This window comes from Rhizophagus irregularis, chromosome 13 (genome assembly GCF_026210795.1).
Source record: "Rhizophagus irregularis chromosome 13, complete sequence".
NCBI classification, from domain to species: Eukaryota; Fungi; Glomeromycota; class Glomeromycetes; order Glomerales; family Glomeraceae; genus Rhizophagus; species Rhizophagus irregularis.
Window position 1 is genome coordinate 4,535,959 of NC_089441.1, and position 26,867 is coordinate 4,562,825.

Below are 26,867 nucleotides of genomic sequence, written 5' to 3' on the forward strand. Positions count from 1 at the left end.
GGTTAAAATCTACTTGGATATTAATTTTCACGAAGGTACAGTTAATACTTGATGAGTTATTTACAATTTTCACAACAGTACTCATTCACGAATTTTATTTTTTTCATTTTGTCACTTCAGAGCGTATTTTGAGCACTTTATCCAAAGTAAACCAACTTCTTCTATTAATTGAAAGTTGTTTAGCATGTCAAAATCTACTTGAATATTAATTTTCACGAAGGTACAGTTAATACTTGATGAGTTATTCACAATTTTCACAATGGTACTCATTTACAAATTTTATTTTTTTCCGTTTTGTCACTTCAGAGTGTATTTGAGCACTTTAGTCAAAGTAAATCGACTTCTTTTATTAATTGAATGTTGTTTAGCATGTCAAAATCTACGTGAATATTAATTTTCATGAAGGTACAGTTAATACTTGATGAGTTATTCACGATTTTCACAATGGTACTCATTTACGAATTTTATTTTTTTCTGTTTTGTCACTTCAGAGCGTATTTTGAGCATTTTAGTCAAAGTATATCGACTTCTTTTATTAATTAAAAGTTGTTTAGCATGTCAAAATCTACTTGGATATTAATTTTTACGAAGGTACAGTTAATACTTGATGAGTTATTCACGATTTTCACTACGATCTTACTTTTACGAATTTTATTTTTTTCCGTTTTGTCACTTCAGAGCGTATTTTGAGCACTTTAGTCAAAGTAAATCGACTTCTTTTATTAATTGAAAGTTGTTCAGCAGGTCAAAATCTACTTGGATATTAATTTTTACGAAGGTACAGTTAATACTTGATGAGTTATTCACGATTTTCACAACGGTACTCATTTACGAATTTTATTTTTTTCATTTTGTTACTTCAGAGCGTATTTTGAGCACTTTAGCCAAAGTAAATCGACTTCTTTTATTAATTAAAAATTGTTCAGCAGCTTAGAATCTACTTGAATATTTATTTTAATAAAGGCACAGTTAATATTTGTGGAGTTATTAATTTTTTATAATTGTGCGTATTACATTGAATTACAAGTAAATTTATATTCTTAATGTATTTTGTTTAAAATTTAATTATTTAAGATTAGTTTTTTATTTAATATTGCTTAATAAAATATTTTTTAAATTTTAATTCAATATTACAATATAATTTTTTATAAAAATATATATTTCATAATGTATATACAATTTTTTTGTATAGTGAAAAAAACTGAAAAATGTGGTTAAGAATTGGTAATACGGCTGTAAAAAGTCACAAATCGGACAAATATAGCTAAAATCAGCCAATTTTTATTTATTTGACGTGTGATAGGGTAAGTTTTTCTACACTTTAAAGCATCAAACAATACTAGTATCTGCTAATACGTACTACCCAAAAATTCACCGATGTAAAATCACAATTATTAAAAAATTCACAAGAATTTTTGTTAATACTGTTTAATTTTTAAGTTCAAAGTCCGATTGATAATACTAAATTCAAAACTCAATTATAAATCATTTTTATAAATTATAATTTAAAAATTAAGCAGTATTAAGGAAAATTCTCATGAATTTTTCTTAATACTACTTAATTCTAATTTAACTAATTTAGTATTAAGGTTTTAATTTAAAAATTAAGCAGTATCAAGGAAAATTCTTGTGAATTTTTCTTAATTCTAATTTAACTAATTTAGTATTAAGGCTTTAATTTAAAAATTAAGCAGTATCAAGGAAAATTCTTGCGAATTTTTCTTAATACTGCTTATATCTGCCAAATTCTACGAAATTAGTCAAACATAAAGATTTGCATATTTTAACAAGAATTATATTTCACAAGCTTAAATTGTATGTGTTACATAATCAGATGATCTAAATCTATCAAAAAATAAAAAAAAAATTTTTTAACGTTTATTCAAAAATAACAATGGCAACTACTTTCTTTTTCAATCACTTTTCAATCACTTTTTAATCAGATTTTTGTTAGGTGACTTAGAAAAGTTTATAGGCATATATAGCAGGTTTTTTTTAATCAGTAAGTAAGAAAACAAATATTAATAATTTTTATTAATAAGAAAAATCTTTTTTCATTTATTTTTAACCTTAGTTCCTTCTTTTTTTTTAGTAAAAATATATACAAAATAAAAATGTGAGTTATGATTTAAAGTTTTTGAGATATTTTTTTTGTTTTTTACTATACTAATTTTATTCTACTTGTTAATTACTTTTTAAAATTGATTTTATTAATTTATTCAATTTAAAACAGAAATGGCAAATAAAAACTTGTTAAGTAAAGTAAAAAGAGCCCAATAATACCTGTAAAGATCATCTTTTGGTAAGAATTATAATTTTAAAAATTTTTGTGTCAGAGTTTTATTCAATTAACAAAATCGTTAATATCTTGGCGTACATGTATGCTAAACACATATATTTATATTCATATGAAAGCCCAGAATCTACTCTACCTGAACGAAAAAAGATTATTCAAATCGAATTACTAGATGTGAAGATATTAACGATCAAAGTCAAAGGTTAAAAATAAATATATTGAACGTAATTATTCAGCAACTTGTGATCCAATTCATGTGATATTTGGTTTATGGATAGCTCTTGATTACCTCTTTCTAATGAATATAAATTCATTCGTCTAGCACACATACACGTTAAGTTATTCAATATTTTGTCATAACAATTATATTTAAATTTTTTAATTTTAATGATATTATTAAAAAAAATCAAAAAATAATATAATCAAATCAATTTTATTTATATCAGCGGTGTGAATCTATCATTTTCATGTAACTTGTATTTGCATTTTCTTAATAAAGTTAGTTTTTTGAATATAAAAACTTAATTCCATAAATCAGCCCATATGTTAATTCTAATTTAACTAATTTAGTAGTATTAAGCGCTTTAATTTAAAAATTAAGCAGTATCAAGGAAAATTCTTGCGAATTTTTCTTAATACTGCTTAATTCTAATTTAACTAATTTAATATTAAGGCTTTAATTTAAAAATTAAGCAGTATCAAAGAAAATTCTCACAAATTTTTCTTAATTCTAATTTAGCTAATTTAGTATTAAGGCTTTAATTTAAAAATTAAGCAGTATTAAGAAAAATTTTTACAAATTTTCTTATTAAAAAAAAGAACTTTTAAATTACTAATTAAACTTTAAAAACAATCTGTATGATTTAAATTTTAAAAAAAATACTTCTGCTTTTTAATTTTCGCATTTCTATATTTAACCAATTAAAATTCAGCTGATCGCCGATCACATGCATTAATAACACGTTATTGTTTATTTTTTGTTTATTTTTTCAAAAATATTCTTTTCCCTTCTTTTTTTTAGAAAAAAAAAGACAATAAAAATGAATACCAAAATTATTTTAACATATAATAATAAAAATTAAATAAAAAACTTATTTTGATAATATATAATATATATATTTGTACCAAACTACTAATTATACAAAAAGTGATATGCACATATATCAATTAACAATTACAGTCAACTCTCTTTATAGTCACACATTTGGGACAGTCCATATTTGGTGATTATAAAGAGATGTGACTATATAAAAAATTTCTTATATTTGTATATCATAATTCCGGCCAAAAATTAACATAATTTTAGCCAGAATTATACTTAAAACTTTATTGTATCGTAACTTCGCCAATATTAATCGTAGAGAGATGATCTTACCGCCATTCGATTCGTCTTGATGAGACGGTTCTAATGGTATAAAATACGTCGAAATCCAATCACTAGATTAATTTCCGAAATTAAAAAAATATTAATGGTTTTTGTGTAATAACTCTGCCAATATTGATCCTAGAAAGACGATCTTACTACCATTCGATTCGTCTGGATGAGACGAATCTAATGGTATAAGATACATTGAAATCCAATCACTAGATCAATTTCCGAAATTAAAAAATATTAAATGGTTTTTAAGTAATAACTCCATCAATATTGATCACCGAGAGATGAGCTTACCACCATTCGATTCGTCTCGATGAGGCGATTCCAATGAGCTATAAATCGTCTTTTTACAATCACTAGGTACCGAGAAATCTAGCAAAGTGTTAAATGGCGCAGTAAACGTAAATCAAGAAATATTATAATGCCGATGTTTAACATTTTGTTGAATAACTCGTCAGCTAGTGATCGGAAAAGGATAAAACTTGGTTGCCCATTGAAGATGATAGGACACAGACCCGAGATTAGTCTCATAAGAGGCAATGGGTGGTCTGGCCGTAAACACTAGCAAAGGAAAAGGATAAAACTACCACCATTTGATTCGTCTCAATGAGACGATTCTAACAAGCTATGATACATCTTTGTACGATTATTAGATGCCAAGTTATTTAATATATTCTCTATATAACTGTGATTATAAACGGTTTTTTTTAATATAAGATTTTTGAGGATAGGTGTGATAGTGACTATAGATAGATTGTGACTATATAGGATAGATTTTGATAATAAAGTGTTTTGAACATTCAACTGGTGTGACTATATAGTAGAATGTGACTATAACGGGAGTGACTATAGAGGGAGTTGACTGTACTTTCACTAATATCTCTCTGGAATTGTAATGGTGAATTTTAACAATATTAATTAAACAACTATATGTACACCGTTTTATGTTTTTATTTTTATATTAATATTAATTATATTTTTTTTTTTACTTTTATGTATTTTATTTAATTTTTTTAATATATTACTAACATTACTACTATCGTTTTATTACTTTTTTATATCTAACTAATATATTAATAATATTACTAACTTTTTATTATTTCTTTTTTATATTTAAAATAATGATAATATTACTAATTAAATTTCTTTTTTTTACTAACCTTTTATTATTCCTTTTTTATATTTAAAATAATGATAATATTACTAATTAAATTTCTTTTTTTTACTAACCTTTTATTATTCCTTTTTTATATTTAAAATAATGATAATATTACTAATTAAATTTCTTTTTTTTTGTTTATATTTTGCTAATATTATTTTTTTTACAAATAGTATATTATTTTATACTAGTTTTTTATTTATATTATTTATAAAAAAATATTTGTATATTTAATATTATTTAATAAAAATTTTATTGATTATAAATGCATTTTAAATTCTGTTTGCAAATATAAAATATACGATTTAATTGAATAATATATACTATTTATCAGTACAAAATATGCAGTTTTAAACTGGAAAAAAGTACTGTTTATCAGTATAAAATATACGGTTTATCCTGAAAAAGTATACTGTTCGCAATATAAAATATAAAACAATATACTGTTTATTGGTATAAAACATACGGTTTTTCTACTGTTTACAAGTATAAAACATACGGTGAAACTGGAAAAATATACTGTATGCAAACCGTATATATGATACGGTGTGCAGAATACCGAATATATACAGTATGTGAAAATACTGTAATTATACGGTAATAATACTATAAATATACTGTTCGCAAAATACGAAAATACAGTATACTAACCGTATATATATTTTTTATAGGGTATTTACACAGTACATATCTGATACATATCTGCTACCCGATATATTAGTTTTTGACTAGTGTTTTATTTTATATTTTCATTTTAATAAAAGAATTGCATATACAAAAATGATCTGTGATGCAAAATAATTTAATAAAATTAAAAAGATTGAAAAAATATTTTTATTAAATTGTCAAATTTATCTATTTTAAAGAATCAAACAGCTATCGATGATTAGTCAATATTATATAGTTATCACGTGAATGCATTTATGGAGAATGTTCTGATATATCCAGAATTTAGAATTACATGCATATGTAGAATATAGAGAGTATGCACTTAGCTCTAAGTTCCTAGCTTGGGACTAAGCTATGGCATGCATATTAAGGTTGCTTGCCAAAACCTAGGAGTTTAAGCAAGATGGTGTTTTACCGAAAAGCGAAATTCTGCCGAAACTATAAAGTTATATTAAAAAACTGGCAAAACTTTGGAGAAAAGTGAAACTGCCAAAACTTATTATAAATGCCAAAACTGCTGAAACTCTGCTGAAACTATAATAAATCTATAGTAAAATTTTGACAAAACTAATCGTAGGATTTTGAAGAGGTTTAGACAAGCAACCTTAGGCATATATAGGAAAGGAATGCACTTATAGAAAGACGCTTTATGGAGGTGCAACTGTACTTATTTATTTTAGTTATAATTTTGTTGAACTTTTTAGTTTTACTACTTATATATATATTTATTTAGATATTATTCAAGAATATTACTTTTTTTAAAAAAATTATAAAATTTTGTCTCAGAATATTTTAAAACTTTTAACTTTATCAATTGGAATATATTATATTTAATTACTATATAATGTTTATATTTTCTGTAAATTTAAAATTTTATTATTTTATTATTTATATAATTATTTTTTTGACTTTATTAAAAAAATAATATTTTATACATACTATATATAAATATATATAAAATATTTTCATACTAGTATTACTAGTTAAAAACATATTATTATAGAATTTATCAAAAAAAAAAATAGATTAATAATATTTATTAATTTAATTAATAAAGTTATTTTATTTAATATATATTATGATATTATAAATAAAAAAAAAATGCCAATAATTTAAAAAATAATTAGCTATTAAAATCTGAAGATAATAATTTAATGACTAAAGTATATATATATATATATCAGAAATTATTAAAATATTTATTAAATATAAATTATAATTGATAAAGTTTTGCAAAACCTTATAGGTAATTATAACCTTTAAAATTGGTTATAATTGATAAAGTTTTGCAAAACCTTATAGGTAATTATAACCTTTAAAATTGGGTATAAACAATTTTTGTTGTATATACTATATATATTAATAAAAAAAAAAATATTATTAGTTATAATTTAAAATATTTCTTTTTCTCTTTAATATATATATAGTATTATATTTTAACTTAACCATTTATTTTTCCATTTTAGAAATTACATCATCAATATCTTTAAAAATAAATTTACCAAAAGCCAAAGATTTTGGCCACCAAGTTGTTACAGGTTTAGAAAGTATATGTAAATGAATATGATTTATACTATTAAATGGTGGTGAAACAAAACCCATTCTAAAAAATCAAAAAAATCAAAAAAAAAGGGGGTTAAAGTTAAAAATAAAATTATAAATAAAAAAAATTTTTTTTTTTTTTTTTTTTGATAAACTTACTGATATGTTTTTCCCTTATTTAATTCATCAACGGATTTATTTAATCTACAAGAGATTATATTTAATCCGACTTCTTTCATTTTTTTAACTAAAAAAAAATTTTTTTTTTTATAAGAATTAATAATATGTAACTCGATGTTTTAATAAAATTTAATTATTATGATAATTTACCTGTTTCCAAATCATCTTTTTTTAAATTATTAATACTAGGGATATGTTTTTTTGGTACAACAAGAATATGATGAGTTGCGGATGGTTTTATATCATTAAATGCTACGACTATTTCATCCTAGAGAATAAAAAAATTTTTATTTTAAAAAAATTTTGTGGGAACGAATTCAATGAAACTAATTAAAATAAAATATATTACTCACAACATGAAGTAAACTTGTAGAATCTCGACTTGCTGATATAGAACAAAATAAACATTCTTCATGGTTTTCGTCATGATTACTATGATTATTACTATCGTCATGATTATTACTGTCATTATGATTATTACTATCGTTATGATCATTACTTTTATTATGATCATTAGTATCATTATGATCATTACTAGTATGATCGTTAATATCGTTACTATTACCAGAAGCCATTTTTTTAAAAAAAGATTATTATTTTTATTATTATTATAAAAAAAAGAAATAATAAAAAATTATATATTTTGATAAGGGATAAGAAATTCGGGACAATTTATATTTGATAAGATGTTGGGCTGAGTTTTTCCTTTCTAAGGAAAAAAGGATGTTCATTTCGGCATATGCAAATAGGCATTCATTTTCTAATTAATACTATAGTATGAATAAAATTTCCTTAATTCGAATAGTTCATTTTATAATCGGAGAAATGATTGAGAATGAATTTTTCTAGAAATAACGTCAATAACGTCATTTCAAGGGGCTCATATTGTTCATATCAATTAGGTTAATTGATCGAAAGGATGCACAAACTTTAGAAATACTTATCATTATCAATCTTTTTCGACCCCTTTTTATCAAATGAAAGTTAAATAATGCGTTGTTACGCAGCTAATAAATTATAAGTAAATAAAATCTTTTTTTTTTATTTGCGAAAGAGATATGAGCTGCACTGCAAGTAAGACTAGTTATTTGTCGATTAAGTTTAAGATATACAATAAAATGTATCCTGTATAACTGTATATGTACTATAATAAATTAAGGTGCGCTCATTAATAGTCGCAGTAATTTTTGAATAAAAAAATTTTTTTTTTTTTTTTTTACATACATTACAAGAGAATAAATAATAAAATTGTGCTAATGCAAAAGAAAAAGTATAATAACAATAAAAAAGCTAAACCAATCAATAGTTTACCTTAATTGTTAATAACTTGAATAAAAAAAATGCCACATTTCATAATATACTGTATAATAAATGTCTAAAATTAAAATGACCCAAAAAAAATTTCTAGAAAACATCTACAATAAAATGAAACTAAATACAAGAATAAAACTATTCACAAAAAAAAAATTGGTTGTTACTTAAAAAAAGTGATTGTCTTAGATTATAAAATTGTTGAAAATAATTGAAAATGAGGTTTTTTTTTGACATCCTTATGTTTATATATGTTTTATATATTATTTCTCCTAATCAATTAATGAACGAATTCATCAATTTGAGAATCACCATGTGTTCGTTTTCCAATGGAAGTTAAATGTGAAACACAACTCCAAAGACCAACTTCACCTTCAAGTCGTACTTTACGTTCAATATCACGTCTAGTACTCATTGCTTTTTCAGAGTTATTATCATCATCTTTTCCACTGCTACTATTACTACCAACACTCACAACACTTTTAGCATCATCATCATCCATATTTACTGAATCATCACTACTACTTTTCTTTCTTCTTACAGTAAATTTTGTAACAGAAGTATTTTTTGCTTTATATTTCATACTTAAATAATCATTAACATTAAATCCAAGATCCATAATTATATGTTCTTTTACCAATTTATTTATAACACCACCATGTGATACGATAACAATATGTGGATTTCGTTTCTTTCCAGGTTGTTTTGGACTTGATGGTAAATCACTTGAACTTTTTGGTAAATGAGTAGCGATTATATCATTAAAGAAATCAACGACTCTATACCGAAAATCATCATCTGGTTCACCATAATCATCCCATGTAAGACCTTCATTTTTAATTAAATCCAAAGATTGTTGAATTGATAAACCACTTAATCTTCCAGAGTCCTAAAAAAATTATTATATTTAAATTAGATCGAAACAAAATAAATAGAATAAATGAAATGAATATATTATTTTTTAACTTACTTTTTCACGAAGTCGAATATCTGTTGTTACTGGTGTATCAGGATGATGTTTGGCGATAGCTTCTGCTGTCTAAAAATATATATATATAAAATTTAGTTAGTTTATCCGACAAATTAATTGTTATGCATCACACATTTGAACTTACTTTCTTTGATCTAGTCAAGTCACTTGTATAAATATGGTCAATTTTTACTTTTCTTAAACGCCTACCAACAGACTCTGCTTGTTCTCTTCCGGTTTTATTCAACTTTGTGTCTAAAAACAGAAAAGAAGGTTAATATAATTAATTAATTAATTATCGAAAAAATATCCTTATCCTTATTATATATATTAAACTTTTTACATACCTATTTGACCTTGTAAAATATGGTTCAAGTTAGAGTTTGTTTCAGCATGTCTAATAACTGTAACGTGTAACTGCGGTCGAGAAGACATTTTTTTTTTTTTTAAATATGATATAAAATAAATAATAATAAGATAATAAGGATAAATTATATAAATATTGTTTATTTTGGCGTATATATATACGTATTTTTCAAAAGAAAAAAAATATATATTTATATTTTTTTTTTTAAGAAAAATTTGGTATTATGTTCACTGTCTCGTCGCTTTTTATGCGGCGGCAGTAAAGAAAAAAAAAAGGAAAAAAAGAGATTTGATATTTAAATAATAAAAATAATAATCTTTGATCGACCTAAAGTTTTGGTTGTGCAATTGTTTAATCGAAAGGAACACAACAACAATAAATAAAAATAAATATTTGAAAGGATTAAGGAAAAACCGAAAATAGAAAAAAAGAAAAAAGAAAAAATATATATATATATTTTTTTTTTAAAAAAAAAGTTTTTTAAATAATTTATTTTTTTTTCTTTTTTTTTGTGTGGGATTGGGAGGTATAAATACTTTTCGATCATTTCACCCAATTTAACAATAAGCTTTATACTAACTATCCTTATACTATCTGTTAAAGTATATAATTTTTACGGCAGGCAAAAAAATAAAGGATCGACTTTATTTTAAAGTAAAAAAGAATTTATTATTATGAACTATATTTTGATCTCAAAAGAAAAATATCCCATCATATTAACCATAATTAGTTCAGTTTTTTAACACAGTATAGTACAGCATTTTAACATAGTCAGTTAACACAGTTTTCTTTTTGTACCCGTTCAACAATGACATGAAATTCTAGTTGATACTAGATGTATCCTATATATTATATGTCATATGTAACTAATAAATTATTATTATAATTATTATAATTTATAATTTAAAAATTCCCACACAAAATGAAAATTAATTGGAGGATAAATTGAGAACGTGATAAATTTGTATTACGTATTTGGCGTTTTTCTTTGATTACTTCTTTATTATTATTTCAATACCTTTTTATCAAAAAAAAGATTATTAAAATAAAATAAAAAAAATATGCAAAAGTAGATTGATAAATATTTATATTCCGAGAAAGAAGAAAAAAAAAAATATTTCAATTAAATGATTTACAAAAAAGTTGTACACTTGTGACAACAACAGCATGAATAAAATAAATATTTATTAATTACCAAGAAAGATATTAGATATTTATATGTCACGAAAAAAAAAAAAAAAATAGTTTGTATTACAATAACATAAGCGGAATTTATCTAAATTTATATACTTATTTTAATAAAAGGAATATATCGGAATAAAGAACGGAAACTTTGATTTAATCACAAAAAGTTTATTATGTAATTTATGTAATTTGAAATTACTTTTGAAACATTACTTGTTCCTAAATTACACATGCTTTTTAAGCCCAAAAATTCTCCACAATGCAAAATATATCAAATAAATCAAAATAAATCAATATCATTCACTTTAAACAATTAACTTTACATATTTTATGAAATTCAAATGTTTCCACAGTATTAATATTATTAGGTCATCAATATGTTAGGTGAATCTCATTGTTTTAATATAATGTCGCAGTTATGCTTTATGTCTCATGACCTTTTATTTATTTGAATTAAATGAGGTAAGCGAAGCCAAAGGAAGCATGAGTAAACATAAGTAATATGAGTAACATAAGCGGCAAAATGGCAACTAACCATTCAAGTAATTCATGCAATCATTTCATCCTAATTATCCAGGAATCCGGCTCATAATGATCGTATTACATTACATTAATCGAATCCCAAAATATCCGGAATCTTGCGAGTTTAAAGTATATCGGATTTTATATTTTATATATTCCGATTTTTATTTTCATTTTATTTTCATTTTATTTCATTTTATTTCATTTACATTTAACATAAATCATTTTATCATTTCCCTCATTTAAATGACATTTTTTACGACGTTTTATTTTTAATTTTTGAGATACCGTCGGATACGACCGAAAACAAAAAAAAAAAATATTTTTTCCTTCTTTTGCATATTTATTTATTTATTCGTTTTACAACGAAATACGACGAAACATGTTTACTGATCTTTCATATTTGGTAAGAAAGAGAGATAATTTTGCCTAAAGTAATGTTTGAAGTTTATCATAATAAAATGTGCCTTTAGGCAACTCTCATTTGTTTCACTATACTAAGTAATTTATAAGTAATTCGTAATTGTTTATCAAATTATGCAGTTTTGTTTTGGATGTACTAAATCCTTTTTTTATTCAAGGTTCATAACTTTCATATTTAAACAAACATTATCTGTTATTATTACTTGTCGGATTTTTTTTAACGAATAATTTTCATAGGGGGGAAAAATTATTACATTACATTTATATTAATTATATTGAAAACTTATTTTTCTTTTTTCTTCCTTTTTTTTTTTCTTTTTTTTTTTTTTGTAAAACAAAAAAAAATGATTCTTATCTTTCTTTGCTTTCTTTAAATAATTTCAAAGAATCCTTTTTTAAGTATAAAACTATTTGTTATTTATTTATTTATTTATTTATTTCCTGTGTAATTCTTACTTGAAAATTCGCCACAACTAAAAAGTTGAAATTAAAAATCAAAAAATCAAAAAAAATCAATGAATCAATGAATCAATGAAAAATGAAAATCAATCCCTATCTTACTAAACTGATAATAAACTGTCTAAAAAGTCTAATACAAAAATTCACTATAATCACAATAAATCATGAGAATATATATCATTAACTGTTAAGTTTAAAGTTATAATTACTACTTACTGTATGTTACATGTACTGTACTGTATATAATGTGTTGATAACCTTGTTATTGTGTTCAGAATATTCGAGATCTTAAATATTCAAAATGAATGACCAATGAAAATTTTTATTTTTATACTTTATATTTGAATGAAATTAAAATTTGATCTCTTTAACTTCAATAAACATGTCTCAAACTCTCTTTTTTTTCGCTCGCTTTCAATATTGTTGGATTGGTTGGTTACAATGGTTACAGCGGTTACAGTCGGTTACAGTGGTCACAGTGGTTACACAACCTGACAAACTAATGATTATGATCGACAGTTAAAAATTTTTCTTGTGTTCCCTCAAGTTTCTAAATTTATTTTATTTTCTTTTTTTAATCTTTTAAAAAAATGCCTTCTCAAAAATTACACGATCCTTGGGCTAAACGTGAAGCTTGGCGTAATGCTCCTCATTTTTCTCCTCGTTATTCTTTAAGACATGCTTGGCCTGGTCTTTCTTGGGGAATTGGCGCTTTTATCATTTATTTGGGTATTGATGCTGTAACTTCTCGAATGAATGCCCATGATAAACATATTGAAACAAAGGAATCTCAAGCTCAAACCGGTTAACCCTGGGTTAGTATTATTATAAAAAAAAAAAAATAAAAAATAAAATAAATAAAGTTTGTATGATATCTCTTTAACTTAATAGGTAAATAATTATTATCATTTGGTTTTTTATTACTTAAATAGGTAAATAATTATTATCATTTTGTTTTTATTATATTAACAAATTAAAATCTAAATTAAATTTTATAATCAATAGGAATATATGTATTAAAATTGGAGATATATAATAATAAAATTTTGGTGTTATTGCAATAATGAAATTAATGAAACAGATTCAATTATAATAATTTAGATCTATTGTATAATTTATCAGAAAGCTATTTCACACTATTTCACAACTATTTCACAATGATTTCTCACCAAATCATAATTAAATAAGGAAATATAACTTTCCTAGGAATTTTATTAATAATTTTAACTTCGATTATCCGTTTTTCTTTTTTGTTTCTATTTGTCTTCTGATATCTGATAATAAATCATTTACTGCTTGTTCTGGGTTTGTTAATTGTAAAACTTTGTTAAAACTTTCGTTATTTGTTGAATCTGTAGATGATGATGATATATTAGGGATATTTGTAACATCTGAAATGACTGATTCTGTTGTAGTATCTTCTGTTGATCGTGTAGAATTCGTTCCATTTTTTGAAGATATTTTTCGTCTTTTTACTCGAATCATATCCATCCTTGCATCCAACTGTGCTTGTCGTTTTTCTTTAATGGTTTGACGTGATGCTCGTTTCAATTCAGTCTATAATAAGTAAATTATTGATAAAGTAAATTAAAGTAAATTTCTATAAATCTATTACATCTTTTCTTATCCCTCTAACTATAACTTCAGAGATACAACAAAGTCACTACTTCACTAGCCAGCTTTGCCTTTCATTCGTGACTTAGATAGAGTATTTTGCAAATATAGCCAGAATACAGTTAAAGGGATATCTTTATATATCTTTTATATCTTTACAAACCTCAAGACGCAACTGCTTCAAAGCACGCATTTGTTCTTGACGTTCCTCTTCATCTTTAGAAAATCGATAGAAACCAACACCCTTTGTTCGAATTTCTACAGGATAAAATGAAATCAGATATCAATATTTGTGGTATCTCATATAAGAATTTAATCATGAAATATGGATTCAAACCTTTCGTTTCATCATAATGGATAGGACCGATACCCGCTATAATAAAAAAAAAAAAAAAGATTTTATTTTTTTAATATATTATCTTATAATTCATTTATATCTCAATTTATTTATATCTCAATCTACATACAATTCAACTCTTTCTTAGCAGCCTCTTCCCAACGTTGTAGTAGTAGCTCCTCCGGTATCATTTCATTATCATCGTTTGGTATTGTTGGGCTTTAGGTTAAAAATATATAATTATATATTAGATAAATTATATATTAGATATTGGGTATTTTAGGTAAAAAAAAGAATAAATTGTATACCCAATGACCGGTGATTCTGATTTAGGTACTTCACTTTTTCGTGCCACGCGTGTTCTTCCAAATTCATCTACATACTCCACCCAGGGATCTTCGCTTTTATCTTTTTCTTTTGTAGGTTCATCTTCCTAATAAATAAAATCATCATAACTAATTTAAGTTAATGACAAGAGGTCAAAAAGATATATATTGCTATACTAATAAATCTACTCACCGATGGTTGTTCCCAAGCTTTCCGATCAAAATCTACTAAAACTTCTTCTGATAATATTTCATCTAAAAAATTTTTTTAAATAAGATCAATTAATAAACGATCAGATTCAAAGGAAAATATTTCATTGAATGTGCTTACCACTTATACCAGTTTTACTTAGATGATCATATAATTTGGCTTTTCTTTCCATGGCAGCCCTACTGGCCTCCAATGTTGATGTTTCTACCTTTTCCAATTCATCTCGATGTGATCTTTCAAGCACTCCTTTATTCTGACGTTCCCAAATACCTGGTTTCTAAAAAATTAAAGTAAAATCCTTTAGATCAAACAAGCCTGATAAAAAAAAAGTGTTATTTTCTTTACTAACCTTTGCTACTTTTCTTGAAGCAGCGGAAATAGGTTGATTTTTAGCAACAACTTTTTGTCTTTCGAACTCTTCTCTTTGTTTAAAAAGTTCGGCTTTTAAATCTAAAACCTACAAAGGAGAACGAAGAGTGTGAAAATTGGCTATATTTTACGTTTTTATTAATAAAAATGTTTCTACTTACTGATGTACTACTTATTTCGAAAACTTTACTAGGGTCTTGCATTTTAAAAATCTTTATTCGGTTAATTTTTTGGACACCTTTTTTTTTATTAATAATGTTTTGGACACGTGATAATAATGTGACAATGATCCTGTGTCTCATTATTATCTCTTCCCTTTTTTGTTTAAAATTATTCATTGAACATTACGAATTAATGAATTTCACGTGATTTATTTGAAAGTTTGAATTTAAATTTTGTGGCACGTGCGAGATATTAAAATGAGAAAATTTAAAGTTTATCCGTTACTCCGAGGATATTTTTTTTTTTTTAAAAAAAAACAAAATGGCAACTTTTGAAGGACTTTCCAAATTTCAAGATCTTTTACATACAGTGGATCGACCATTTGAAAACATAGCTATTGAGTTCAAGGGTTTAATTCCTGAACAAAAAAGATTTGAAGCCGCTTGTGCTTTGATGGCATTGTTAGAAGATGGCAAGTCTCAGGTTTGTCTAAAGAACAACGCCATTAGAAAGTTCTTGTTCAGTACTTGTTATATAAAATATTATATTTTATACTTTTGAAATCAATATTATGTTTTTGAATTCATAATTATTTTATGATAAATTTAGACATACGAAAGAGTTGTATCTCTTTATATTCTCTATAATTTATACAATGTTGTACCAATTCATCAAAATCCATTCCTTATACTGTTTTTAAATCTTTACAAAACTCTTTCATCAAATTTCGATCTTGTTGAAAAAGATTATGATCTATTGGTTGAATTTCGAGTAGAAGCATTGATCTTAGCAGATAAAGGTTCACAGGTATTTTCCATCATTTTCTACTAAAAAGTAAATATTTCATATATTTTTTTCTAACGATCCTAAATTAATCTAGTTGGCTGATAAAACTCCTGTGGATGTATATCAACAATTTGTGAACGGGGATAAATCATTAATAATCGACACGGAAGAAATAAATATAGCGGAATTTGAGTATTATATTAAACAAGAATTTGATATACGACCATCAAAAGAGGAACACCCTGAAAGGTAGGAAGAAACACTTCCTAATTTGGATAAAGTCAGATTTTTATTGTTACACAAAGTTCATTTTAATTTTTAATTCAGGCATGATGATTCAAAACGACCGTGGTCATGGACTCCTATTGACAGTAATGATGATTCTTATGCTCTTCCTTCTCTACAGCATGAGGTATTTTTTAATTGATATAATAATTTTCTTTTATTAACATTACTAATATATATATATTGTTTTTTCCGGTAGCCTAGTCAAGATCATAATCATGATCACGAACAAGATCATGAACCAGACATAGAACAGGATTATGATATCATAACAGAATTTACAGGTCAAGATGGAATCCGTGTTTTGATGGATAAAGCATTACAAGGAGCTTTGACAATACCTGAAGAAGAGGTTAGTTAATAATCAAAAATACAATTATATTATATTTTATTTTATTTATATCTAACTTCTTATTCCAAAATTTAGTTTATTTTGGAGCAATTTGAAAAGAATGACAAGTTAGTCTATCATTGTGATCTATTACCAGAAAAGTTCCCTGATCTGGTTGAAAATAATTCTAGAATTGCTGTAGAAGCATTATTACAACTTAAATCATCATCTCAAGTTGGCAAGTAAGTATCAATTGATTCAATATTTCAAATTCTTTATTTTACCATATATATATATATTTTTTTACCAAGATTATATTTTTTAAAAATAGATTTTTGAAAGCTCTTATAACAGTTAATGATCCAGAACGATCACAACAATCATCAGTGGATCCAGTAAATAGAATGAGATCTTCTATGGAAGTTATAAATGGGTTAACTTCTTTTCCACTTTCCCCCGAGTTTTTACACAAATATCTTACTAATTGTATACGAGCTTGTGAAGCGAGTCAAAACCGAGATACACAGGATCGCCAAGTTCGTTTGGTAAGTGTCATTTTTTTTTTTATAAAATATATAATAATTGTATTAACCAATTTCTTTTTTAGATATGCGTATTCTTTCAATCTTTAATTAGAAATAATACAGTAGATGTTAATAGATTCCTTGTAGAGATGCCTGCATTTTGCCTTCAATTCTCACGAATAAGAGAAGCTGTAGACTTATATAGACAATTTTTAATTTTGCAAAGAAATCCTGATGTTGATAATGTGGTATCAAATGCTGATATTGTTGAAGATGTTAATGGGGAACTTAACCTTGACGATCCGGGACAATGGGATTTATCTTAACATAATATATTTTATATATATATATATATCATACTTTGTACAAAGTGTAATAGAAAAGCATTGTAATATATAGAAAAATATATAATCAACCAACTTTTCTTTTTAATATTTATATATTCCATAACAAAAAATATTTATATTATATTATTTTACTATATAAAAAGGTCCTCAAATATTGAAGTTATTAAAGAGATTAAATTATTTGTCCTTTTGAATCTAAATTAAATAATGATTATCTTAATACGACTGCAGCATGTCTTAATCCAAGATAATCTTGAATAACACCGGGTGCCAATTGTTTAATTTCTTTATAAACTTCGGCAGAATGATATCGAAGACGCGTTTTTGGATCCGTATATTTAGCCTATATAATAAAAAGACAATATGTTTATATTCAGAAAATAACTGTAACCTATGATAAACTTAATAAAAAAAAAAATTTTTACCTCTAATCCTGTAATGTCGCAATATTTCTTTTGAGGTCTAATTGAAGGTGGTGCTTCTATATTCGAATCTAAAATAAAATTAATTATTAAGTACAAAAAGAAATTTAACATATCAGTTATAATATAAAAACACTTACAAGTTGGTACATCTAAAGGAGTATTTAAGTTTCTTTCAGCAGCTAAAATTTGTTTAAGGGTTTTGAATTTTTTTGGAGTTTTATAATGTGGGTTCTTAAAAGGTTTTCTTACAAGGTGTAAATTAGTTGGAGTAGGAAAACTGCTTCCAAAAGGTGAAAATGTTTCTGATGAAGAAGAAGTATTAGAAGGAGTAGGGGTAAAAGTAGTTGAAGCTTCGGAATCAATAGCTATATTGGACATATTTTGTGTTGTTAAGGGTGGTTGTTCAAAAGTAATGGAAGTATCAAGATCCATTTGTAAAGAATTATTATCATTGTCAGGTTCTTCTACTTCCATTTGTGTTGAAGTATTTGTACTATCAACATCTTCTCCTTCTTGTTCAAGTTCCATTTGTGAGGAAACATCCGTTATTTCTGCTTCATATGTAACTTCAGTTTCTATCTCATAAGTTAATGAAGCAGCTTCTGTTTGAGCAGCAGCTTCTGCAGCAGCTTTTTCCTATAAAAATTTAATAAAAACAGTTAGTTGGTAAATAATTTATAGCATAAGAGAAAGTCTTACTTTTGCGGCTCTTGTTACACTTCTAGTAGTCGTTTTCTTTGGAAGTCGTCGTGTCCTAAAAAAAAAAAAAAAAGGAAAGAAAAGAAAATAATTTTATTTAAACCAAAGATTTTGAAAGAATAAAAGAAATTAAAAATTATTTATTTACATTTTCGCGAAATAATTAATGAAATAATAAAATGAGTCAGTGAATTTTGAATACAAGTAAATGTTTATTTTGATCGAAGATCGAGTTTGTGTTACCTAAAAATTTTTCTTATCGGTTTTTCCTCAAATTTCATAACTTACTCTTACCACAATGTTCAAAAAGTATGTTTTTCGATCTCGTTTTCTTTTTTTCACCTTTGGATGTTTGTTAACCATTTATTTTCGCCTTTGCATGCTTGTTAACCATTTTTTCGCCCTTGCTTGTTTTGCTAACCATTCTTTCACCCTTGATTGTTTCTTTCATTGTTAAAGATTTAACATCAAAGAAGATATAGCAACTAGATCTTTAGTGAAATCTTCAGTACAAAGAAATATTCGTTCTAAAATTTTAGAACAATATAATAGATTAGAACCAGTAATAGACGAAGTGTTACCAAAAAAATCATCTTTGATTTTAGTGAAATGGTAAGATATAAAAAATGTTTCGTTAAATTTTTATTTTTTTTAAGCTAAATAATTTTTTCTAATTTTGTTTTTTTCTTTATTATTATTTAGTCATGAACATATTAATTTATTAACAGTGAATAATGAAATATTATTTTTTCAACATTTTGATGGACCTTATTATCCAACTTTAAGGTTACTTCATAAATGTAATTAATTATTAATTAATTATTAAAAATATATTTTTTTTATAAAAAAATTAACTTTAATTTGTTCAAAATGATAATCAAATAATCCTTGCTTTATAATAATAGATCCTCATGCATTTCCAAGAGTACAAGTAGATAAAGGAGCGACAAAAAGAATTTTATCAGGAGCAAATATTATGTGTCCAGGATTAACAAGTAAAGGTGCAAGATTGGAAGAAGCTTTACCCGCGAACACTATTGTTGGAGTATTTGCTGAAGGTAAAGAACATGCTCTTGCTATTGGTTTAACTAAAATGTCAACTGATGATATGTAAGTAAAACTTTTTGTATATTACTTTTTTTGAAATTTTATATTGATTTTTTATATTGATTTTTTATATTGGTTTTTTTTTTATGATTTTTTGAATATGAAATATTATGGATTTTGAATGAATTTTAAACATGATTGGATTTTAAATATGATAAATTTTAAATATGATGGATTTTTTTGAAATATGTCTGGAATTTGGAATATGATGGATTTTAAATATAATGAATTTTAAATATGATGGATTTTTTTGAAATATGTCTGGAATTTGGAATATGACGGATTTGAAATATGATGGATTTTAAATATAATGAATTTTAAATATGGATTTTTTTGAAATATGTCTGGAATTTGGAATATAATGTATTTGAAATATGACTGGAATTTGGAATATGATGGATTTGGAATATGGATTTGGAATATGGTAAATTTGGAATGTGATTGATTTGAATTTTAATGGATTTGAAATATGATGGACTTGAAATATCTCGTATTTGAAATGTGTTGTATTTGAAATGTGATGAATTTGGGAATATGATGAATTTGGAATATGATGGATTTGAAATTTAATGGATTTTGAAATATCTTTTATTTGAAATATCTTCTATTTGAATCATCTTTGATTAATATGGTGGATTTGAATTTATAGTAAAAATATAAATAAGGATATTGGAGTTGAAAATATTCATTATTTAAATGATCCATTATGGAAAAGTAGCATTGAGTCTTAAAAAAAAATATGATTATAAGAAATTTTTTTTTTTTATATTAGCATTTAAAAATTATTGAAATTAACAATAAATAAAGAAATTTTTTTTTTATATTAGAATCTTTTTTAGATAATATCATTTTTAGATTTATATTAACCGGAAATAAAAAATAGTTCTTTAAAATACAAGTTTTTTATGTGAATTTATTTTTAGAGTTCTATAATTAAAAAAAAATGAGATTTTTTTTTAATCATATTTCTAAAAATTGCTGAAACTTTCCAATTCAAAATATTTGATTATCTAATATTAATTTGTTTAAAATGAAATATAAACATATTTATATTAAAAAAAAATAAATAAATTTATTCAAATAAAAGAATTATTCTTTGATTTTATATATATATATATATACATAATACATCATATATACATATAAGTATACATATATACATATATACATATAATATTTATTTATTTATTTATTTTAATTTATTTAGAATTTATTTAGAATTTCAAAAAAACAAGAAATTATAAACAATTGGTTTTTTTTTGATTAAGAATTTTCGAATTTTTTTTTTTAACAGGTAATAATTTTTAATTACCTTACATCATCAGAAAATAATACAGTTTTTTCTTTTTTAACTTAATGAGAAAAATAAGACTTAACCAAATCTTTGTATTATAATAAAAAAAACTTGAATTAAAACAAATTTTATTCTAAATTCAAAAATGGTCCATCCCAAAAATCATTGTATTACTTTTTTTTCCTAACTAAAGCTTCATAATAATAAACGTTTACATAGAGATGAGCAGTTTTTTTGTTTAAATGATGATGATGGATTGCGTGTCCATTTTAAGATCAAAATATCAGAAGATACGTGATTCGTGACGTTTTGGATGATCATGAAATATAAACAATGTCATATGACACACTGGTTTTTTTTTATATCGACTTTTACAAAAAAAAAAAATATTCTCATTATTTTCAAACTCAATGTGGTTATCTCGTTATTTGAAATAATTTTTATTCAAATGATTTAACCTTTAATTTCATTGAGTTTGAATTTATTATTTGTAACGACAAGAAAAGTTTTTTTAAATTATCAAGAATATTTATTTTTATATATATAATTCGAAAAGATTTCAAAAAGGAAAAAAAAAATTTATTTAAATGAGTAATACAATAACAGTTACCAAAATGAAGCCAAAAAACCAGGTTGGAAAAAAAGTTAATAAAGTAATTAATACTTCTTTAATCTCTCACCAGTCACAACAACAAAATCAAAGTCAACAACAACAACAACAGTCTCATATTTTAAATAGTCAAAGTTCTTTATCCATATCTCGTAATAAACATTGGAAATATATTTCTTCTTACCATGGACCATGGCTTCAACTTCCTTTAGAACTTCTTGAATCTTTATATGTGATTAATAATGAAAATGTTTCAACTCCTCCATTAATTGATCCAATTATTTTTGGTAATTTGATATCAATTCGTCGTTTAGTAGATGAGGCAGCTGATTTATCCGTTCGTGCAGCTGCAGGAATTTCAACAACTGGAGGTGGTCCAACTAGAAGTTCAATGTCTCATACACGACAACATCGAATGCGTGAACTTGCTGTTAATAAGTTAGCTCTTGCTTATCGAATTGATGAAATAGCTACAGCTGTGGTAACAATGCAATCTGCTAGTGCAATTGATGAAGTTGCTAGTAAAGTATTAAAGAAGAATCCTACAAATTTGGATGCGTTATATGTCAATTTTTTTCATGAAAAAATTCCATCAAGGTAAATATAATATAATTTTATTTATTTATTTATTTATTTATTTATTTGTTTTATATCATTTTTTTTTTTTTTGTTGTTTTTTAATTATGAGAAAATTGATTGGTGTGCGGCAACTGATTTGTTGTGGTGGTACTATAGATAATATTAATCTCGATACGGAGGATATCTCATTCCCGTTAATTAAAAATTAATAAAATAATAATAATAATAATAATTTTGGCTCCAACCTAATATTTTCACAACTTTTTATCCACCCATTATATAAGTAGAATGCTATCACAATCTACGTCCACTGACGTACTTGATCAAATCATTTCAACATCTCCAACAATACCAGAGTTTTATAGAACTCGTGGTGTTGTTAAATGTTTTAAAGAGGAATTTACTGGTGCTCTCCGTGATTTTAAAATGGCTTTGGCACATGTAAAACATCGAAAACGTGTAAATAATGTTTTACTTGGAAAAAAATCTACTTTACCTCTTCATAATCATCATGGAAATGATGATGACGAATGTACAGGAACCGAAAGTCAATTATATTTTTTACGTGCTGCTTGTTATTTACAATATGCTATTAGTCTAATAGATAAAGCAATTCAAAAAGTTGATGGAGTTGAAAGAAAAGAGGGTGAAGGTAGTGAATTAAGATTAGTGGCTGTTAAAAAAGGTACAGCTTCTAATCATGGATCTTATTCGAAATTAGAAGAATACAGAAAGGAACTTTTGCCAATAATGAATCAAGTACAGAATTTGGCAAAACGTTCGGTGAGAAATTATACTCATTTTCTTAGTTTTTATCCTAACTCATTACCACCTTTTTCACCTATGAATGATGAAACTGCTTCAAAAGGTAGTACACCTGTAACCTCAAGGGATTCTTCCCCTGCTAGGTCGTTTAAAGAAAAAGAAGATAATGGTTGTTGTTCTTCTTCTTCTTCAAATGGTCATAATGATCACCAGCCTAATACAAAGTTTTTTGAAAGAACAAGAAAATTTACTGAAAAAGTTACTGGGGTATCATCTGATAACGGAAATAGTTCCTCTACAGCTATTTCAACTTTTCCTAAAGACCATCATCATCACCATCACCATCATCATCATCATCATCATCACCACCACCATCCTCATAATTTTCATGGATTTCAACAAACTCACACTTTTGCTACTTATCATCCGTTACTTATTGAAGCTTGGTATGCTATAGCGATCAATTATGTACTTATTGGTGATATTCATACTGGGGCTATGTGGCATTCACGTACTTCTGAAATGCATGAATGTATTGATGGATATCCAGTTTTTCTTCCAGCCAGGTCAATGGCACAAGCGGACTATATGGAAGTTTTGGAAAGAATTAAGAAATCTATTAGTTTATCACAACATGAAAAATTAAGAGAATTAATAGAAGTAGTTAAACAAAAAGAAAAAGAAAGAGAAGAAAAAGAACGTGAATGGGTTAAACATCATCATCATCATCATAGGATGCTTTTAGCTGCAGCAGAAGAAGAAAAGGAAGTGAATGAAGGAAAAAAATTTGTAAAAATTGGAAAAAGATCAAAAAATTTGAAACAAGGAAATAATAATAATAATATTACACCTGTTATAGGTATTGATGGTCAAAGACATCATCCTTGTTGTCCTCTTGCACCCGGAAATCATTCATCTTCAAAAGAACATAATAATCATCATGTTCATCACCATTCTCATAATTCTGGTTCTTCTATTTCAGCTTCGAATAGTTCTTATTCAAATAATAGTAATGGTAGTTCAGGTCCAAGGCAATACCCTTTACATACTCAACGTGCTGATTCTGTTATGATGTGGCTAAAAGCTATAATTTTAAGACAAAAAGAAAATGATGGCAAAGCATCTGTTGCTGCTAATACTAATGGTGAAGTTAAGCCTATGATGAATGGTACGAGCACGAAAATTATTGATAATATTTGAAGTTTAAAATGATATTGCGAAAATGCGAAAATTATTTAAGAAAAGTTCTTTTATCTTGTTTAATAACTAGTTTCCATTAAAAAATATATATATATATACATATTTATTTGATCCAGAATAATAATAAAATGAAAACTATGAAAGTTAAATTATTAAGATTTAATTGATATCATTGTATTATTGCTTTTTTTTTTAGTTATATTTTATATAATTGTTTTTTTGCCATATACAGTATATATAATTGATTTCGTTTATATGCAATTCTGTATATTATTATTTTTTCATTTATTAATTAATAAATTAATAATAAAAAAAAATTCAAAATTATTATTTATTTTTTTAATTAAAAAATTTTTTCTATTTTGTTTTGAAATTAAAAAAAAAGAGAGAGAAATTAACTAATTTAAAATTATATATACTATAAGTTTAAACTTGATAACTTGTTCACTTATTACATACATAATGATTTTTGTTATATAATGTATATAATTGATTTTTTCTTCTCCTGTCTCCTATTTTTAATTATTATCCGCCTCTCTTTTCCAAATTATATCATTGTCTCGTATTTTAACGATTATCCAGCTTCATTCCTAAATATATCATTGTCTCCTATTTTTAACGATTATCCAGTTTCTTTTCCAAATTATATCATTGTCTCCTATTTTAACGATTATCCGGCTTCATTTCCCAAATTATATCATTGTCTCCTATTTTTTTAACGATTATCCAGCATCTTTTCCAAATTGTATCATTTATATCATTTATAAAAAGTATTGTCCAACACCAGCTCTAGCAGGAATAGATCTTTCTTGGTCAGGTACAGCATTAAAAATTTTAAAACTACTCTCATCAATTTGTAAATTTTCATTAATTTGCATAATTGACGCTACATTGCCACATCTATAACAATAATTTGGTGCAGACCATACCGTCACTAAATTATCATCAGGAAACATATATTTATATCCTTCTTGCACTAATTGATGTGCTCTAGCTATTAAACTTAGAGCATTGACATGATTAAACTAATTGGTTTTTTTTATAAAAGAATAAATTATTAATAAATTTTAAACAATATTATTTCAAAATAATATATATAGTACATGTCACTACCTCATTCGTTACTTTAGCTCCAAATAACCAGCCAGCACCTCTAGGACTTACAGCCCATGTTTCAATATCTTCGGGATCAGACCACATCAAATCTAAAATAAAAATTTTGTTTAAAAATTTTTTTTTTAAATTCTTGCTATATATCGTTGTTTATAATTACATTCATACCACAAAAAGCACCCTCATGAGGAATTTCTTGAGCTCTAGGTATCGTTCTTATTTGGTCTAGTGTCCTAACTTCGGGTGATAATCCACCATGAACACATAAAACACGACCATCTACAATCTAAAATTTTTATTATTATTTTAAATAAAATAAGATATTATTTAATATAGCAATAACAAAATAAAAAAAAAAGTAATAAATAATATAACATAATTTATAAAATAAACTTACAGCTGCTAATGTTAAATAATCAAACACTTGACAACAATATTTCCAAACGTTTGGATTTCCGTATTTTGATTGACACTCGTCTTTTGAGTTTTTTTTTGGAGAAAAGGTTATTTTGATATAAATTCAAAATAACAATTAATATGTATTATTCTTTGTAAAATGACTTACCATAAAATCCATACACTTGTGTGATTTGTCTACTTTCATGATTACCTCTCAAAAGTGTAATTTTGTCTGGATATCTATGCGTATATAAAAAAATTATTTAGAACTAACAACTATTCAATAAATTGTTCGATTAAAATATTATTACACAAAACCTTGCTTTCAATACCATCAATAAAGTAAATGTTTCTAAACTATAGTAACCTCTGTCAACAAAGTCACCCTAAAATTTTTTTTTAAAAAAAAAATTATTATCCAAAAATTTGCATAAAGAAGGTTCAATTACTATATTTTGGTAATTACCATAAATATATAATGAGTATCGGGAATTTCTCCTCCAACATGGAACAATTCTAATAAATCGTAAAACTGTCCATGAATATCTCCGCATACCGTTACAGGTGTATGTACGGGTTGTATATTTGATTCCTCCATTAACAATTCTTTAACCTATTAATAAGAAAGTCGTTAAGTCTTAAGAAAAGAGAGTAGAAAGTAGGAAATTACTAAGCTTACCATTTCACACAGTTTTTTCATGTCAGATTCGGGCAAATACTGGCATTTCCGTATAGTAGCTAACCATTCATCTGGTCCGGCCATTTTTATTACAACAATATAAAATAAAGATATTTTCGGTAGAATTACTATTTTTTTTTTTAAAAAAAAAAAAGAAAATCGAATATGATCAAACCCCAAAAAGTTTGTTTACTTTTTTAATTAACATTTTAGGGGTGATAATTTAAATCATGATTGGATAATTATG

General features: G+C 25.0%; 8 protein-coding genes across 8 annotated transcripts; 3 read left to right on the forward strand and 5 right to left on the reverse strand.

Annotated features, from left to right (window-relative positions):
* Window positions 1-6,526: 6,526 nt before the first annotated feature.
* Window positions 6,527-7,869, reverse strand: OCT59_005606 (uncharacterized protein). The gene is made up of 4 exons (XM_025322619.2): window positions 7,575-7,869; window positions 7,372-7,489; window positions 7,201-7,288; window positions 6,527-7,102 (listed from the first exon to the last, which is right to left on the reverse strand). Exons 1-4 carry the CDS (start codon window positions 7,794-7,796, stop codon window positions 6,949-6,951), a joined length of 582 nt encoding a protein of 193 aa, XP_025165819.1. The 5' UTR covers window positions 7,797-7,869; the 3' UTR covers window positions 6,527-6,948.
* Window positions 7,870-8,812: 943 nt separating this feature from the next.
* Window positions 8,813-9,937, reverse strand: OCT59_005607 (uncharacterized protein; the record flags this gene model as incomplete). The annotated part of the gene is made up of 4 exons (XM_025322620.2): window positions 8,813-9,421; window positions 9,503-9,571; window positions 9,648-9,757; window positions 9,850-9,937. The coding sequence occupies 4 exons, from the start codon at window positions 9,935-9,937 to the stop codon at window positions 8,813-8,815; spliced, it is 876 nt and encodes a 291-aa protein (XP_025165820.1).
* A 3,754-nt stretch (window positions 9,938-13,691) lies between these two features.
* Window positions 13,692-15,518, reverse strand: OCT59_005608 (uncharacterized protein; the record flags this gene model as incomplete). The annotated part of the gene is made up of 9 exons (XM_025328612.1): window positions 13,692-14,015; window positions 14,236-14,330; window positions 14,410-14,445; window positions 14,540-14,628; window positions 14,718-14,842; window positions 14,929-14,990; window positions 15,067-15,223; window positions 15,296-15,403; window positions 15,477-15,518. 9 exons carry the CDS (start codon window positions 15,516-15,518, stop codon window positions 13,692-13,694), a joined length of 1,038 nt encoding a protein of 345 aa, XP_025165822.1.
* Window positions 15,519-15,733: 215 nt separating this feature from the next.
* OCT59_005609 (uncharacterized protein) lies at window positions 15,734-17,915 on the forward strand. The gene is made up of 8 exons (XM_025328613.2): window positions 15,734-15,960; window positions 16,087-16,284; window positions 16,358-16,512; window positions 16,591-16,675; window positions 16,748-16,900; window positions 16,976-17,121; window positions 17,211-17,424; window positions 17,487-17,915. Exons 1-8 carry the CDS (start codon window positions 15,799-15,801, stop codon window positions 17,727-17,729), a joined length of 1,356 nt encoding a protein of 451 aa, XP_025165823.1. The 5' UTR covers window positions 15,734-15,798; the 3' UTR covers window positions 17,730-17,915.
* Window positions 17,916-17,961: 46 nt separating this feature from the next.
* OCT59_005610 (uncharacterized protein) lies at window positions 17,962-19,155 on the reverse strand (the record flags this gene model as incomplete). Its single annotated transcript, XM_025334214.2, has 5 exons — window positions 17,962-18,093; window positions 18,176-18,243; window positions 18,313-18,811; window positions 18,875-18,929; window positions 19,118-19,155. 5 exons carry the CDS (start codon window positions 19,153-19,155, stop codon window positions 17,962-17,964), a joined length of 792 nt encoding a protein of 263 aa, XP_025165824.2.
* Window positions 19,156-19,222: 67 nt separating this feature from the next.
* Window positions 19,223-20,712, forward strand: OCT59_005611 (uncharacterized protein; the record flags this gene model as incomplete). Its single annotated transcript, XM_066138459.1, has 5 exons — window positions 19,223-19,259; window positions 19,357-19,486; window positions 19,577-19,674; window positions 19,780-19,984; window positions 20,631-20,712. 5 exons carry the CDS (start codon window positions 19,223-19,225, stop codon window positions 20,710-20,712), a joined length of 552 nt encoding a protein of 183 aa, XP_065997586.1.
* Window positions 20,713-21,889: 1,177 nt separating this feature from the next.
* Window positions 21,890-24,596, forward strand: OCT59_005612 (uncharacterized protein; the record flags this gene model as incomplete). The annotated part of the gene is made up of 2 exons (XM_066138460.1): window positions 21,890-22,482; window positions 22,749-24,596. 2 exons carry the CDS (start codon window positions 21,890-21,892, stop codon window positions 24,427-24,429), a joined length of 2,274 nt encoding a protein of 757 aa, XP_065997587.1. The 3' UTR covers window positions 24,430-24,596.
* An 88-nt stretch (window positions 24,597-24,684) lies between these two features.
* OCT59_005613 (Protein phosphatase methylesterase 1) lies at window positions 24,685-26,704 on the reverse strand (the record flags this gene model as incomplete). The annotated part of the gene is made up of 8 exons (XM_025322623.2): window positions 24,685-25,454; window positions 25,543-25,634; window positions 25,711-25,828; window positions 25,940-26,019; window positions 26,108-26,181; window positions 26,260-26,327; window positions 26,408-26,554; window positions 26,621-26,704. 8 exons carry the CDS (start codon window positions 26,702-26,704, stop codon window positions 25,191-25,193), a joined length of 927 nt encoding a protein of 308 aa, XP_025165827.1. The 3' UTR covers window positions 24,685-25,190.
* Window positions 26,705-26,867: the final 163 nt, after the last annotated feature.